The sequence below is a fragment of the Alexandromys fortis genome, unplaced genomic scaffold (assembly GCF_014885135.2).
Source record: "Alexandromys fortis isolate MF-2015 unplaced genomic scaffold, M_Fortis_MF-2015_v1.1 scaffold_61, whole genome shotgun sequence".
Taxonomy (NCBI): Eukaryota; Metazoa; Chordata; class Mammalia; order Rodentia; family Cricetidae; genus Alexandromys; species Alexandromys fortis.
Window position 1 is genome coordinate 10,315,094 of NW_026067962.1, and position 17,525 is coordinate 10,332,618.

Genomic DNA, 17,525 nt, shown 5'->3' on the forward strand with positions numbered 1-17,525 from the left:
TACATATAAAGAAGAGAAAGGAAGGCAAGGAGAAGGCGGGGAGGGGGGGGGGGAGGTAAAGAGAGGAGAGGGAAGAGGAGAAAAGCCAGAAAGAGAGGCAAGAAAATGATAATCACTGGAACTGAGCTTAAATGTTAGTCAAGAGAATAATAAAAATAAATAAAAAATAAAACAGATAATTATTTCTAATTTACATCAATAAAAACCTTAAAGCCTATATATATGTATATGTATATTATAATTTTCCTAGAAAATATGCATCACTAAAAAGGAGTAATGAAACTGAGCGTACACCGTGGCATATGCCTTTAATCCTAGTACTTGGCAGGTGGATTTCTGAGTTCCAGGCCAGTTTGGTCTACATGCGTTTTTCAACATAAAGACTCTGTTTCGAGAAAAAAAAAAAGTAACAAAAAAAGGGTAATGAAAAGAAAAGAAAATCTGAATATATCTTGACCACAGAGGTGCAGTTGTGGCGCACATCTTTAATCCTAGCACTAGAGAGGCAAAGACAGGAGGATCTCTATGAATTCAAGGCCAGCCTGGTAACAAAGCAAGTTTCAAGACAACCATAGATACGCAGAGAAATCCTGTCTTGAAAAACAAAACAAAACAAAACGTCCTATGGTTAGATTTGTTGACAAAGGTGTATAGGGGCTGACAAGACTTTTCAGCAGTAAATGAGCTTATGACTGAGGCTGGTGACCTAAGTGTGACCCTTAGGACACTCATGGTAGAAGGAAGAGAACTAATTCCACACATTGTCCTCTGACCTCCACACCTATATGCTGTGATAACAAATAGTAACAAATAGAAGAAAAAAAATGGTACCCTTTCATGATTTTACAAGAACTTTAACAAGATAATTCAAAGAACAGGTATTGCCTGTTCTATACAAACAATACAGTAAACATAAAAATAAAATTACAATCTATCCAACCCAGGTCTAAAATAAAGAAATCTAATATTTAAAAAAGTCCTAGACAGAAAATTACAGATTGAGGAAATATAAAAATTTTAAAATTGTCAAATCAAATTCAATGTCATTAGAAAATAACATTCTGGGGCTGGAATAACAGCTCAGCAGTTAACAAGCATGTACTACTGCGCTTCCAGAAGACTCAAGTTTAATTCCTAAAACTGACATGTGACCACTTGTAATTGCCTGTACTTCCAACTCCAGGCTACCTGGCACCCTTTTCTGGCCTCCAAGGACACGCAGACACATGTGGCATACATTTACATAAATAAAAAATTTAAATCTTTTTTTAAAAAATCATGTTTTAGCAAAACATGATTAACCCAGACAGTGCAAAGAGAGTTCCTTTTTAGAGAAACTCTAGGGCTGGAAAGATGGTCTAGTGGCTAAGGGCAGGCACTGCTCTTGGTGAGGACCTGGGTTTGGTTCCTAGCGCCCACACTGGTTGGCTCATAACTGCTGGTACCTTCAGCTCCAGGAGACTGGACTGCCACTCCTTGACTCCGAGGGTACTTGTATTCACATGTGCATATACCCACACATTTAATATCCATGTTACATTTTTTTGAGTAATTACTAAAAATACTACATTGGGAATCTTTTATCCAGGTTTCAAAGAGTAAAGAAAGTCTAGCTGCCTGGTACCTTTCTTCCATATGGTCTCTCTACCATATTGCTGTCACTGTCAGAATTTTCACTCTGAACTGGTTTTGTGAACCCAGATTTGGGCATTTTATAGCTGTTCAGCTAGCTGCTTCTTCTATCAGTCTTCTCATCCTGGATCTGCAAAGAACAGATATACAAGCATTATTTTTATATGAATACAATACAATATACTCAATGTTTGTGTCACAGTTAATACAATTTAGTTTTCTCAGTTTCTATATTTTTTCAAAAAAAAGATATTCTACATTTTCATTTATCAATTTGTGTTTTTAATAAAGTTCCCTTGTTTAAGTCTCTTTGGCTTGCCAAAGGCTGGAAGGAGAATGACCTAAATTGCATCATCTCTGAACTACCACCTTCAGCAGCAGCAGTGGAAAGCAGTGGCAAAAGTTTCTCATTCCAACATGATGTGGATGCAGGAGCTTCAAACAGGCTTCTCTTCAGACTCAAGCAAACCATGGTAGGTGTCATCAGTAATGTATACCTAACTTCCTACATTAAACTCTACCTGCATAAAATCTGTGGAATAGTTTCTTCCCTTCACTGAACACTCAGCTGCCTTGTAACTTTAGCAAGCTATTTGCTCATTGGCTTGTGCTGGGCTCCAACGTCATTTTATACACCATTTTCTTCCAACCTTCTCTCTCCTGCTGTGACCAGCGAGGACCCTCTCAGAAGCTTACACTTATGACAAACTTGGGAGTTGAAAGATGCACCAAAAATTCTAAGAAAGTTTCACATATAAAAGAGAAAGCTAAAGAATCTAAACCTGTTCTCTGATGATCTAAGAGCCACATGTAGCTATTTAAATGAATAAAAAGTAAACAAAAAGTACAGTAGCTTTATATTATACAGTATAGGTATACATTTATATTCTCATGGAAAAACTTTACTGCATAGTAGTAGACTAGATTAAGGTTCCTGGTCAAGAAGGGCATTAAGAAATACAATGACTGACAAGCTTACTTTCAACTCCTTCACGCAATAAGTTTCCAGTGAGTATCACATGTTTTAAGTGACCTGCCATTTTGGTGCCTATGTGAACTACTAAACTTCAGACACTTTGGTAGTATTAGTAGAGTTGGCTATACACTCCAAATTGTCCTGCTGGTGTTTGAAACTTCATTTGGTTTTTAAAAGGAGGAAAGGATAAAAAAAAAAAATAACTTAAATGAACTGAACTAACAAAAACCACAGTAAAATGGATGTGCATAGAACCTAATAAAATATAGTTAGTTCCTGGCCCAATGTAAATCACAATCACTAGAGTAACCATCATAAAAACTATAAAAACAGAAATTAAATAATTAAAAACTATATAATTAAAACAGAGTATTTAAACAAAAAATACTGCTGGGTGGTGGTGGCACATGCCTTTAATCCCAGTACTTGGGAGGCAGAGACAGGAAGATCTCAGTGAGTTGGAGGCCAGCCTGGTCTACAAAGTGACAAAGGACGGTCAGGACTGTAACACAAAGAAATCCTGTTTCAAAAAAAAAAAAAAAAAAGAAAAAGAAAAAGAAAAGAAAAGAAACACTGTCAATTGGACTAGTTAGATGGCCTGACAATTATTTAAGCCTGATAACCTGAACTCAAAGCCTGGAACTCATAGATAGAGCTACTTCCATAAACTGCCCTCTGGCCTCTACATGCATACTATGGTATGTACGCATGTATCCGCGCGTGCACACACACAGACATTGACATTTTTTAAAATGTCAATTAACAACTGGTTGGGGGTGTAAGTTGTAGTCACAGTCAACTCAACCACATCACACCAAAACAACAACAAAAAAGTCACCTACAAAAATCATCAGAGTTCAAATCTTTCCTTTTACAGAGGAAATAAACTTTCCATGGGTGTTTCAGCATTACACATAAAGAGGAGAGTGAGTCTTGGTGCATTCAACTGCTCAGACTATTAACATATAAACAGAAGCATTTTAAAACTAAATACTTTCCTCAGTGCTGGCCATGAGTAATGCTTAGGGAGCTAGAATCACAAGTCACAGAAAAATATAAAAATTCAATTCAAATTAGAACTAAGCTGCTTCGTAACAAACATCAGCCTAGTGAGACTGAGGACAAAACATTATCTCCTTTGTGAATGAATCAAGGTAAGTTATTAATGACCTAAAAGAGTGTCATGAGGCTTTGTTGCTGTTATTTTTGCTTTTGTTTTTCAAGACAGTGCTTCCCTTTTTAGTCCTGGCTGTCCTGGAAATCTCCCTCTATAGACCAGGACACAAACATTACAAATCTAAGCATCAAACACAAGTGTACTCAATTCATAAATCAATTACTACAAGAGGTAAGGTCAAACTAACCCAGCACAGTTACAATAGCTGACTTCAATGCATGACTTGAAACAATTAACAGATCATCCCAGCAAAAAATGAACAAAAGAAACATTTGGATAAAATTACATCGTAAAAAAAAAATTACATCGTAAACCAAATGGATTTAACAGACATGAACAGAATATTTCACCCTTGGCCTGATAACCTGAGTTTGGAGTTAGGAAGTAAGTGATTGCCACAAGTCACGTCTTCTGACCTCCACCATGAGTCATTAAATTAATTCATCCAAACATTGCATAATACATATTCCTCTTTACAGCCCTCAAAACTTTCTCTAAATAAAGATCACATATTAAAACACCAAGAATGTCTTAAGAAATATAAGAAAAGTGAAATAATTCTGTTTATTACATCTGGTCACAACAAAATAAAATTGTCCTAATAGCAAGATAGACAATAGAACATATACAAACACATGGAGACTGAATAATATTAAATGATGAATGGGTGACTGAAAATAATCAAAAAGAATTTTTTAAATTTCTAAAACTGAATGTAAATAAAAACACAACATATCAAAAATGATGAGATACAAAAAAAAAAGTAATCCTAAGGGGAAAGTTTTTATCTGTACGGACCTACATTAATAAAGCATGCTGAAGCTGGGCAAGGTGGCACACACCTTTAATCCCAGCACTTGGAAGGCAGAGGCAGGTGGACCTCTGTGAGTTCAAGGCCACTCTGGTCTACTTAGAGTGTTACAGGACAGCCAGGGCTACACAGAGAAACCCTGTCTTGAAAAAACAAAGTAAGAAAAAAGAAGAGAAAAAAAACCAGAAAGTGCCAACCATGATGGTACATGCCTTTAATCTTATCCAGCAGACAAAAGCAGGTGAATCTCTGTAAGTCTGAGGCCAGCCTGGTCTATACAGTGCATTCCAGGACATAAAATAAAAAGAAATATATCATTTTAAATAAAGATTCAATTTAGTAAGATTAAAGAGGAAGCCATTATAATACATACTAAGAAATTTAAAAATCTTTATGACATATATTAGAAATGTATATTCTACAAAAATGAAAATTCTAAAAGAAATAGAGAATATCTAAATACGTGACTTACTAAAATAAAACCAAGATAAGGTAATTTTAAAGAGACCTGTAACAAGCAGTGAGAATGGAGCAGTAATAAATAATCAGGGATGTCAAGTGAGTCAGAGGTTAAGAGCACACACTGTTCTGATGGAGGACTTAAAGTCAGTTCCTAGCACCATGTTGAGTGGCTCAAACCTTCCTGCAACTCCAGCTTCAGGACACCTCTGGCCTCAACAAGCACTTGAGTACACATAAACACACATAGAGGGCTGGAGAGATGGCTCAGTGGTTAAGAGCATTGCCTGCTCTTCCAAAGGTCCTGAGTTCAATTCCCAGCAACCACATGGTGGCTCACAACCATCTGTAATGGGGTCTGGTGCCCTCTTCTGGCCTGTAGGCATACACACAGACAGAATATTGTATACATAATAAANGACCTGGCGCCCCCTTCTGGCTTACAGGCACACGCACAGACAGAATATTGTATACATAATAAATAAATAAATAAATAAATAAATAAATAAATAAATAAATATTTAAAAAAAAACACACATAGATACACACCACATAGTACATATAGTGATCGATGCCCCATATCATGTGGCTCTTCTGACATGAGACAGAGGTTTTGCATTTCACTTTAAGAAGCATGCTTGGATTTAGAGGAGAGCCACACTCCAACTCCAAAGCCAGCTTTAATCTTTTAATTGGACTGTGACTACAAAAAGACCATTTGCATTATGTGTCTGTAGAGAACAACATAAACAAACATTTGAATTGTTGGTCATGGTTATATAAGGGATTCCAAAAACATTATAGGCTACTCCTACTGTTCTTCAGAGCGAAGTTCCTTTTGCTGAACGTATCACACACTTTGGACACAGGACGCAGAAGACCTAAGCTGGATCTGATCTGAAAGCCTTGTCCCTGAGGACTACTTCTCATGGTACCAGAATAATGGGGGAAGCGCAGCCAATCACATTTGGCTAGGGTTTGGCCACCTGGGGCCAGGGAAGAAGGACCTGGGAATCCAGGTGCCCTCCCCTTGTTTTGCCTCTCTCGGTTGCACGTGGTGCTCGCTAAACCCCGGTCGTGTGAGTTTCTCCGTTTCCAATTATTAAATTATATTCATTGTTTTTGAGCTGGTCTGGTTAATTCTAACTACCCTTCGACCATGCCCATCACTTGGCGCCCAATGTGGGGCTCGAACCACGACCCTGGGATTAAGAGTCCCAAATTGGGCGCCAAGTGATGGGCATGGTTGACCAGTAGTTAGAATTAACCAGTTTAACACAGCTTTTTTCCTGCTATGGCTGCTGAGTCAGGGAAATTTCTCTGTGGCACACTGCCAACAAACAGCAAAAAGCTGTGTTAATATCTCTCTCTCTCTCTCTCTCTCTCTCTCTCTCTCTCTCTCTCTCTCTCTCGCCTTTTTAAGCCCTCTCAGGTTTTTAAGTGGATTTAGTCCATCATGTTGGGCACCACTCTGTAGTGATGAGGCGAGCAGCTTCCTGCCACCCAGCTCCCAGCCGTCTGGCTAGCTTATGACCCGAAATAACAACACACAAACTGTATTCATTTAAACACTGCCTGTCCCGTTAGTTCTAGCCTCTTATTGGCTAACTCTCACATCCTGATTAACCCATTTCTAATAATCTGTGTAGCACCATGAGGTGGTGGCTTACCGGGAAAGATTCAGCATGTCTGACCTGGTGGCTGGCTCCATGGCGTCTGCCTCTGTTTCTTTCTCCCAGCATTCTGTTCTGCCTACTCCACCCACCTATGTTCTGACCTATCAGGCCAAGCAGTTTATTAATTAACCAATGAAATCAATAGATAGACGACACTGCTACATCACCAGAAGATGCTATGTCAAGGGAGAGAGCAAACTACTATTCCTACCCCAAAATGATGCCTACAGACCACAAGTACCAGCACGATGTAGTAACTATACAGGTGCAAAGGTGACATGCATACCTTGGCAGAAACCAATAGTTTTCTAATTGGACTTAAGTCTCCTCAACAAGAAGGAAGCCATGCCCGGTACTTAAAACCTTAGCCGGGCTGGAGAGATGGCTCAGAGGTTAAGAGCACTGACTGCTCTTCCAGAGGTCCTGAGTTCAATTCCCAGCAACCACATGGTGGCTTGCAGCCATTTATAATGAGACCTGGCGCCCCCTTCTGGCTTACAGGCACACGTGGAAGGAATGCTATTCACATAATATAATAAATAAATAAATAAATATAAAAAAAAAAACAAAACCTTAGCCAACTACCCGGAGCAAATGTAGTCATAAGTCGTTATCTAACCAATTAACTACATTCTAAATATTTACCCTTTCAGATACACACAAATGAAGTTCTCATGCCTTATCAAAGAAACATCTGTTTGAAACAGGCTAAAAACACTAGAAAACCACAATCAATCCAAATGTAGAACAAGATATATGTGATGCCTAGTCCCAATTCCTGCACCTAAGGATCAGAGATCACTGTAGAAGAAGGGGAAAAACTGTAATACCCAAAGGAACAGGAAGTTTGCTGCCAGAGTGCATCTCCTAGAAATGTCAGGGGTCAGGTGTGGTGGTGGATACTTGTAGTCAGATACTTTTAGTCCCCGCATTTGGGCAGAGGCAGGTGGATCTCTGAGAGTTTTAGGCCAGCCTTGTCTACGAAATGAGTTCAAGATTGGCCAGTGTTACACAGAGAAACTGTCTCAAAAGAAAAAAATTACTAGTTTGCAATCAAGAGGGTTGGCATGACTTGCTAAAATGAATGGAGGTGACCAAGCTTCTTTTGCCCTAAAGAGTTCTAAAAATCTTTGCAACCTCCACAAGCCAGTAGAGAGCTGCAACAGCTCAAGAGAAAATGAATGGTACCTTCTCCTCCATTCTTGGCAAAGGAAGCTAAAGAAAAATTACCAATGCTCAAAGTATCTAGTATCAACTACAGTAACCTCCACTGACAGTGGGAAAAGCTTAGAGACTCCAAAAAGTCAGGTGAAACCCTGCAAATTCTAAAAACAACTTTACAACACCCTTTCTCCATTTACAAACTAGTAAGCTCCTGAAGGTAAAATACCACTAACACAGAGTAACAAAGAGAAAAATCAATCCGAATGTGTTAGCAATTCTCTACTGCCTCACAGACCCCTGCTACATAATGCTACCAGACTAGCATGCTTAAAATGATTGTTTGTTAGACTTTCAACCTAAGTTTATCAAATCTGTTCTGCAAACAAAGCAGAATAGAAGTAAAACTTGCAGTAAAATTCAAAGTAAATCCCAGCACTCTGAAGACAGAAGCAGGTAGATCTCTTGAGTTTAAAGTCAGTCTGTCTACATACCAAGTACAGGCTACCTATGCAGGGATACATAGTGAAACTAACTGGCTGACATAATAAACAAATAAACGAAAAAAGGTTTTTTTTTTAAATAAACTTCTCAGTCATGTTTGCAAACTTAACAATTTCCTAGGCAGATACTCTTCCGTGCTACATACAATGTGCAACAGAATCAAAAGGGAAAAGGTCAGGGCTTCATTACAGAAATCACACTTGGGATATACTTTTTAAAAAAAAAAAAAAAAAGAGAGACTCACAGAGAGCTAGGAGAAAAAAACAAACTGTTGAGGAAATACATGCAGAAATGGCAGTAAGAATACATCTAGGATGTGTAGATACAGCTTTAACTGAATTTAAAATATTAATCTTTCATTCATTATGCTATTTGTATATCATTTAAATTACTTAAAGAGATTTCAATTTTTTTAAAAAAATATACTTTATTTATTTACTTATTTGGGGCAGGATCTTACTGTGTAGACTTAGCTGATCTAGAACTTGCTATGTAGATCAGACTAGACTTGAACTCGCAGGGATCTGCCAGCCTTGGCCTTCTGAATGTTTCAAAAAGGTATGCAACACCATGCCCAACTCTAAGAGTATTTATTTTTAGGTGTGTGACTGTCTTGCCTGCAGGTATATCTGTGCAGCAGTCTTGTGCAGAGACCAGAAGAGGTTATCAGAGCCTGTAGGATTGGAGTTACATTGTTGTTAGCAGTTATGTGAGAGCTGGGAACTGAACCCAGGTCCTCTGCAGGAGCAAGTGCTCCTCCTAACCACTGAACTGTCTTTTCAGGCCTATTCATTTACCCTCTCTCCCATCCTCCACCAAAGCATATTATTACAGGCCATACTTTTCACATACCATACTACTTATGAATAATCCTTGTGACATTTTAAATACTGCTCATAGTTTATTCCTAAATAAAACTTAATGCCACTTTAACTCAATTCTTTGAAAATAAACACACACTTGTGCCAGCAAGATAGGTCAATGGGTAAAGGACTTGGCCTTGAAAAACCTGGTACTTAAGTTAGAACCCTAGGGCCTATGTAAAGATAGAAGGAGCGAAATGACTCAATAAAGCTGTCTTCTGGCCTAGATATTATACTGTGGCATGTATATCTACATACATGCAGACATACAAACACGCATACATCAGGCACACACATAATAACAACAAATAAAATAAAATCGTAAAAAAAAACCAAGTGTATTCTTTAGCTTTGATAACAAGTATACTTTAAAAATGACAGATAATGGGAGAAGGCATATAAATCAAACAGACTGCAGTATAAAGTCTTTTTAGAAAAAGTAGAGAAGAATCTTTATGTATTACTGGTAGAAATGTAAGCACAGATACTATGGAAATCAGTACCAAAAGATCTAAAAGAAAGATTGGAGACTACAGCAAAGCTGGTAGAGTACCGGCCTAATATTTATGAAGTCTGGTGTCCAGTCCCCAGAACTGAAGGAACCGAGCAAAGCAGCACATGCCTATAATCCCAGTATATAGCAGGTAGATATAGGAGGATCAGACATTTAAGGTCATCCTTAGGGCCAGTTAAAAATACAACTTAGAGCTACCACAGGTATACAGGTAACACATGTAATCCCAACCTTCAGAAGACAGGGGTAGAAAAAAAATCATTTCCAATTCAATGCTAGTCTGTTGTACATAGTGAACTCCAGGCCAGCTAGGGCTATAAAACGACCTACCACAACTCGTAGGTATAAACCTGAAATAATCTAGACCAGCATACAACGGAGATACCTCCATTCACAAGTCATATTATGGAATCAACTGATAAAGAAAACATAGCAAATATAATTGTTTTATTGATTATATAACTATATATAATAATCTTATTCAGTCATTAAAGACTGAAATTATGTCAGTCATAGGTAAATAAACGGAACTAGGTATCATCATGTTAAGGAAAATAACCCAGACTCAGAGGCAAATCCTGCATGCTTTCTTTCATATGTGGAATCTATATTTTAAAAATATGATAGGCATGAAAGAAGAAGTGGAACATTTAGGGTAGGAGAAAGGGAGAACAAAGGGGGTAAGTACAAGCAAATTACATGAAACATATGTATAGGAATGTTATATCCCCCCGTTCTGTAAGTTACCTTTCCAAGAAAACAAAGCTTTTCTGCAGCCTAAAAAGTTGGGGCTGGGGAGATGGTTCAGTAGGTAAAGTAGCTGCTGTTTGGTGATGGGTACAGTGGTAGTGCAGATATCTTTCTGGATTAAGCACTCCTGCTGTGGGCTAATGCTTAGTATTACCTTAAAGATTTGTCACTCGTATTAGTTTAATAAAATACTGACTGGCCAGTAGCCAGGCAGGAAGTATAGGTGGGGCAACCAGATTAAGAGAATCATGGGGAAAGGAAAGGCAGTCAGTCACCAGTCAGAAGCAGAGGAAGCAAAGTAACAACGCTGCAGAGAAAAGGCACCAAGCTACTAGCTAAACACAGACAAGAATTATGGGTTAATTTAAGTTGTAATAGCTAGTTGATAATAAGCCTGAGCTAATAGTCCAAATTGCTTATAATTAATGTAAGCCTCTGTGTGTTTCTTTGGAACCGAGTGGCTGCAGGATCAGGTGGGACAGAAACTTCTGTCTATATATTCCAAAACCAATGAAAGGTTCTTGAAAGGTCTCAGACCACAATGACACCTCTCTCCCCTCTCAGTGGTGTTGGAGTGCTTATTCTAGAAAAATCCCAAAACATTTCTGGAGACCCAAGTGAGATGTCCTCACCATTATCATAGTTGTTTGAGAAAGACTACCACTTTCTGGTCTCAGTCCATCGAAGGTCTCTGGAACTTGGAAGTTTGTGCACTCAGTGCCAAGGGACCAGGAGGCCCAGGGATTTGGGCCTCCTAGTCTACCATCAGCTGGACTAAGCTGATGTCCATACCAGGTAAAGACTGCTAGAAAGAAAGAACCATAACGATAGGCTTAAATCATCCCACAGGAGATTGCATCCATGGCCTGGATGGGATACTGACATGGCACAGGTCTCCAAGGAAGAACCTCAAAGAGATACTGACGCATTGGTACTGGTCTCCACAGAAATAGACTAGGAATTTAAAATGAATGTGTGAATGCCTGCAACGGTCCCATGGCCCCAGACCTATGGGATCTGATAGGATCCAACCTGTGGTTCCTCTGAAGTCTTTTCACCTGAATGGGCACTTGATCCCTGTAATAGGAGGTAACTAAGCATGACATGTGGCCCTAAGGTAAGATCTCTTAAGTCCCTGTGAGGTTGCCAGCTAGGCAAGTACCTGCTTGAATGAGAAGTTGGTCCTCTCCACCACACTGGGTTAGGTACATACAAAATCCCCCAACTCCTCGTTAGGGAACTTTTCTGGTCACAGGGTCTGCACAATCCTGATATGAGACTTACACAGTTCCATAAAGACTGTTAAGTCTGAAAACACCAAGAAAACACCCCCATTATCTTCCCCAGAAGGAAACCCATGATGCTGCCTCCCTACTGGCTCCAACTGCCAGCACCACCACATAGTGCCAAAAGCTCAAGACCACCTGATCTCATCTGTCCAATGGTATCTGACCTAGCACTAAGGGATTTCCCAGGCCCTCCCCTCATCCAAGAAGATGTTAACTCTGTTAGGAGGAAAAGCCCCTCCATGACTGCAGAAAATTTTTAAGTGATTTTTCTCCTCACTGCTGGACTTAAAGGACAAGACACTTTCCAATTCAGACATGGAATCTTTCACTGATGGAAGCTGAAGCCAACAACAGGGGGAACAGCTCCTCACATCAAGAGACTCAAAGCAGCAATACATCAAGAAAGGGACTACTTACCTCAGAGGTCAAAGAAATTAAAAACAGAGACAAAAATCTTCCGGCTCCAAGAAGCTGTGTGGGCCCACGGCTGTGACTGTGGCACACCATCACAGTGACATAAGAGTCAAGGTCAAGTGAGTTGGAGAAACCAACTGGCAGACCAGACTTCCCTCTGTGAAGGTGACCCCACAGACCCCTCCATTACCCCCATCCTAAAAGGTATGTTTACACTCAGGTGCTACCAGAGTTCATTCACAGAAGCCAAAAGAAAGGAAAAGAACAACTGATCAAAGAGCTACTAAAAATCAGGACCGGCCAATTACCTCAGATAAGAAGATTAATTCCCGAGATGACAGCTCCCAGCCTAGTCCAACAAGCTCAGGAAGCAACCCATCTAGAAAAACTGCCCTGTAAGAATTGTTCCAAAGGTATTTGGTGGTTCTGAGGCTACCAACACTGACCCAACAAGCCAGCAAAGCATGTCTACAGCGTACTCAGAACAATCCAGGGAGGAACCCAAGGTTCCCACACTGACAGAAAAGAGCATCTAGAAGTGGACTTTCCTGACAGTCAACCCAGCAAAGGTACTGAGATTTGTTGTTTATGGTGTGCACTTTTCAGTGTGGGTGGAACCTTTTCCTACCTGCACAGAAGATCAGCGTGAATGTTGCACTCAGGAAACTGCCCCCAATCATCAGGCCGAGTTGTGAAAATGAATCGAACCTTTAAAATAGCAGTGGCCAAGCACTGCCAAGACACAGGCTCCCTTGGCCAGAAATTCTGCCACTTGTAGTGTTTAGGGTGGATGTAGTCATTCCCCTTTCTGGCTGTCCACCTCCACTGCTCCCAAGGGACTCAGGGGACTTCTGAGAGTATGAACACACCTGCCTCTAGCAGCTCTTGAAAGATTTGGCTGATATGCATGAAAAATTGCTCAATCCTCACCACTCCCTCAGTTCTTAAAGTTGCAGGTGTCACCAGCAGTTGTACGTTACACAGCACCTACACCAATGCTGCTGTGGACCCAAGCCAGGAGTCAACCATGAGAGTCCCAGACTCAACCAGCCTCTACACTGACCATCTCAAAAGTTACCTCAGAATGGGAACAGTGGCTCAGCTCCTACTCTACCTCCTGGTGTCCTCCCAAGTACACTCGAGTTAGTACCCCTGCATACAAATTCATCTGAAGAGCAATCTATTCCAGGGCAACTTCAATTCCTGGACACCCACCAATATAACTAACTGCCCCACAGAGGGGTTTAGCCTTATCTCCTTCAGGGGATACTTGGAAACAAGCGAGCCATGGAATGTCCCTCAAAGTTCGTCATGCTGTGTGGGAACTGCCTACACTGGAAAACAAATTATGATTCTCTTTGGGGATGGCCCCAGATAGTGACAGCGTATGGATGAGTTGCTAGAGGACATCTCCCCCCCCCCAAAAAAAAAATTATGGGGGAACCTAGTAGTCTTAAATACTGGTTGTGTGGACTCTGCCACAAAAGGGACCTGAAAGGAAGCTCCCACAGAGGGACAAAGTGGTTAAGGTTATAATGGGTCTTAAAGGAAAAAAGGAATAATATGGAGACTGGCCATAGAGAAGTTATTCATGTGAGAAAGCCATGTCTCAAAATGCTGGCTTTAGTAAATGCCAGCCACAAGCTCCTTAACCCAGGTCAGGATTGCAGGATGTGTTTACCTGCAAGCCGGGTTATTTATACTGGAGCAGACTGAATAACCAACACAAAAGGGGTGTGCTTAACTGGGCCACCTAGTGTTCAGGTCACAGGAAAAACCAATGTACAAAAATTAAAGCTGTAAAATGGTGGCACATACTTTTAATCCTGGCACTCGGCAGAAGCAGGCAGATCTCTAAGTTTGATGCTATCCTGGTCTACAGAGAGAGTTCCAGGACAATCAGGGCTACACAGAGAGACCCTGTCTCATTTTTAAAAAAAATTAAAAGGACTATACCAGACTAGTTAAAAGAGCAATAGTTGCTAATGGGGCACAGTTCACCTGCCTCAGAAGACAGCTGCAAACTTGTATTCTTGGGCCCCAACATAGATGTGCACCCAGGAAGTGAGGTTCAACAACATTTACATCCTTTAGAGTCAAGAAATACAAAAACTCCTGTACTCTTTTATCAGTCCTGTTAGGAACGACTCTGATAGGGCCCAGGACCACAGATACCACTGCAACCGCATCCATCAACAAGTTCAACACAAGCTCTCTACTCAGATCAAAAAAACTTACCTGTCGTTCAGGAAAACAGTTACTCTTTAGAATCACCTAGAGAGCAACAATCCTCCAAAACCAGAGGACTGATCAGACTTGATTACCACCAAAAGGGGGGGCGGCATGTGCAAGGCTTTAAATATTATTTTTATGCAACCAGTCAGGAATGGTACAAGAAAATGCCAAAGTTGTTAGAGAGGATTAAGGCGAGAGAGACAACTGAGAGCCAATGGAGCATGATACAGATACTAAGTCAGGAGTACCAACCCATTTCTTCAAGATAGATTCATGAGGAGTTGTGAAGGTAGAAGGAAGGAATGAAGTAAAAAAAAAAAAAACAACTTATTATTAGATGCTGGTTTATTGATCTATTTAGTGATTTACTTACTTAGAGAACTGCTTATACTGTTTATTTGCCAAGCATGACTTCACTTGCTACCTTGAATGGAATGAACTGAAAAAATAGCTGAATCAATCAGTTGTTGCCCTTAACAACCTGCTGACTGCCACATATGCCTTCTTTTAACCTCTGTGGGTACTTGTACACAGATATGCAAGCAGGTAAAACACTAATAAACATAAAATAAAATAATTAAAAAAATAAAGGTGGGGCGGTAGTGGTGCGCACCTTTAATTCCAGTACTTGGGAGGCAGAGACAGGCAGATTTCAGTGAATTCAAGCCAGCCTGGTCTACAAAAAGAGTTCTAGGACAGCCAGGACTGTTTCATAGAGAAACCCTGTCTTGAAAAAACAAAAATAAACAAATAAATAAAAGAAAATAAGTTAGGCATGACTGGGCATTCCCATAATCACAGCACTCAGAAAACAAAGGCAGGTAGATCTCTGTGAGTTCTAGTCCGATCTACACAGCAAGTTCCAGGTCAACTAGGGCTACTACACAATGAGACCCTATCTTCATTAATAATAGTAATAATAATAATATAAAAATANTTTTTAGTTTTTCGAGACAGGGTTTCTCTGTAGCTTTGGAGCCTGTCCTGGAACTAGCTCTTGTAGACCAGGCTGGCCTCGAACTCACAGAGATCTGCCTGTCTCTGCCTCCCAAGTGCTGGGATTAAAGGCGTGCCACCACTGCCCGGCTTATTTTAATTTCTTATTCATTTTACATTCCAACCACAATTCTCCCCCCTTCCCCCTCCCCACCCACTCTACTTTCTGACAACATGAGTATATATAAAAGCAATAGGTAGGAGTTCAGTCTAGTGGCTCACTTAGGGACAGGAATACTGTCACAATTGCAACATAGTAAGAACATTCTATATGAAATCATACAGCAACTAACAGAAACAACTACCGGAGTCATAACTGGGATAGTAAAAGTGAAATGATTCAATTCCAAGTTTCTTCTGAGGCTTTTAAAAGGGCTGTAAAAGCCATGATTCCAAAGGAAAAGAATTTTAAGATAAAAGTCGTGAAAATCTAATAATGTTCACCAGGAGAAGACAGGAGAAGAAGGGGTTAAAGAACAACTAAAATATTTCCTAGTACATAGTTTTCTGATCTAACAGTAGCACTAGTTAACTCAGTAATATAAAAACTGCAATATACATGTTAGAGTATTATTTGCTTAATTCTTATAACTCCTAAAAATAATCTGAATAAGGAAAAAAGAAAAAAAATGTCTAAAGGATATGAAGGGTTAATTCATAAATATAAATACTATTTTCCATATATTAGCTAATATCCAAATTCATATAGCTAGAGACAAATACATTCTACAACAACACAGAGTAAAGCCTTAAGAAGTACAGTGAAGGGGGCTGGAGAGATGGCTCAGAGGTTAAGAGCACTGCCTGCTCTTCCGAAGGTCCTGAGTTTGATTCCTGGCAACCACATGGTGGCTCACAACCATCTGTAATGGGGTCTGGTGCCCTCTTCTGGCATGCAGACATACATGCAGACAGAATATTGTATACATTTAAAAAAAAAAAAAAAAAGAAGAAGAAGAAGAAGTACAGTGAAGGGCCAGTGGGGTAGACCACTGGGTAAGGCACTTGTCAGGCCTGAGGACCTGAGCTACATGCCTAGATCTACAGGAACTGAGTCCCATCCGCTGTTCTCTGACCACCACACAGGTACCACATGAAAATAAAAAACAAGTATTTTTTTAAATATTAGAATAAAAGTGATAATATAATTTTAACACAAATGTGAGTTTATGTAAATCCCCATATAAGTATTATTTATTTTGAATAGCCATCTATAGAGCAAGAGCACAGACGCCAGGAGAATGAAGAACCACAGAGTTTCCTTCTTCACAACAAAGGACAGAATGAGTAAGCCGAGATGCTACCAAGCAACCTCTTGTTTACCTTTCATAACATGAAGAAAAACAGAAACTCAGTAAAAAGCTATTTTTTTGTCCTATTCAACTGCATGTTAAATAGCATATTATTTCATCTGTGATGTGTTTTATACGTCCTGGAAGATGGGAATAACTTCTGAAGATTAAATAATCCCTACTGATGATCAATCACCTCAGCTATTTAAAATACTTGTCTTTCTTTGTTATTCTTTTAGGTTTATTCACATTTCTCATTCACAAGTGAATTTCAAAGCAGTTTAAACTGACTCCCAGCAATTTTAACCTAGATTCCATCCATGATCCATGAAGTTAGCTGACAAATCTTTCTGGCTCACAAATAGTTGTGAAAATCAAAGAACTCAGATGTAAAATGTACTTCGTAAACTCAAACCACTGTAACTTTTTTGTTTGTTTGGGGAAGGAGACTATGTCTCACTATGTAGCCTAGGCTAGCCTGGAGTTCACTAGTAAACAAGGCTAACAGCAAATCCCTGTAACTTTTAAGGCCTTCTTTTATCCTGAGTCAATATAGCTACTCTAGGCAGAAAAGAGAATCACATATGGTTTTTGTTCTCCATTAGAAGGTAGAAGCTAGTTTTGGTGGTACAATCCTGTTATCCAGATCACAAATTCAGGGGTTATCTGTCAACAAAGTGAGTTCCAGATCAGCCTGGACTACATGGCAGGATCCTATCTCAAAAGACCATAAATAAATAAATAAATAAATAAATAAATAAATAAATAAATAAATA

General features: G+C 39.6%; 1 protein-coding gene across 4 annotated transcripts in view; it reads right to left on the reverse strand.

The window, feature by feature from the left end:
* Nucleotides 1–17,525, reverse strand: part of Ankrd12 (ankyrin repeat domain 12) — a 116,640-nt gene that overhangs the window by 92,252 nt on the left and 6,863 nt on the right. For all 4 annotated transcript variants that reach the window (XM_050153432.1, XM_050153429.1, XM_050153430.1 and 1 more), the window contains exon 2: nt 1,625–1,762. In XM_050153432.1, the coding sequence (XP_050009389.1) occupies nt 1,625–1,711 (87 nt within the window). In that variant the 5' untranslated portion in view covers nt 1,712–1,762. The remainder of the gene's footprint in view (nt 1–1,624; nt 1,763–17,525) is intronic.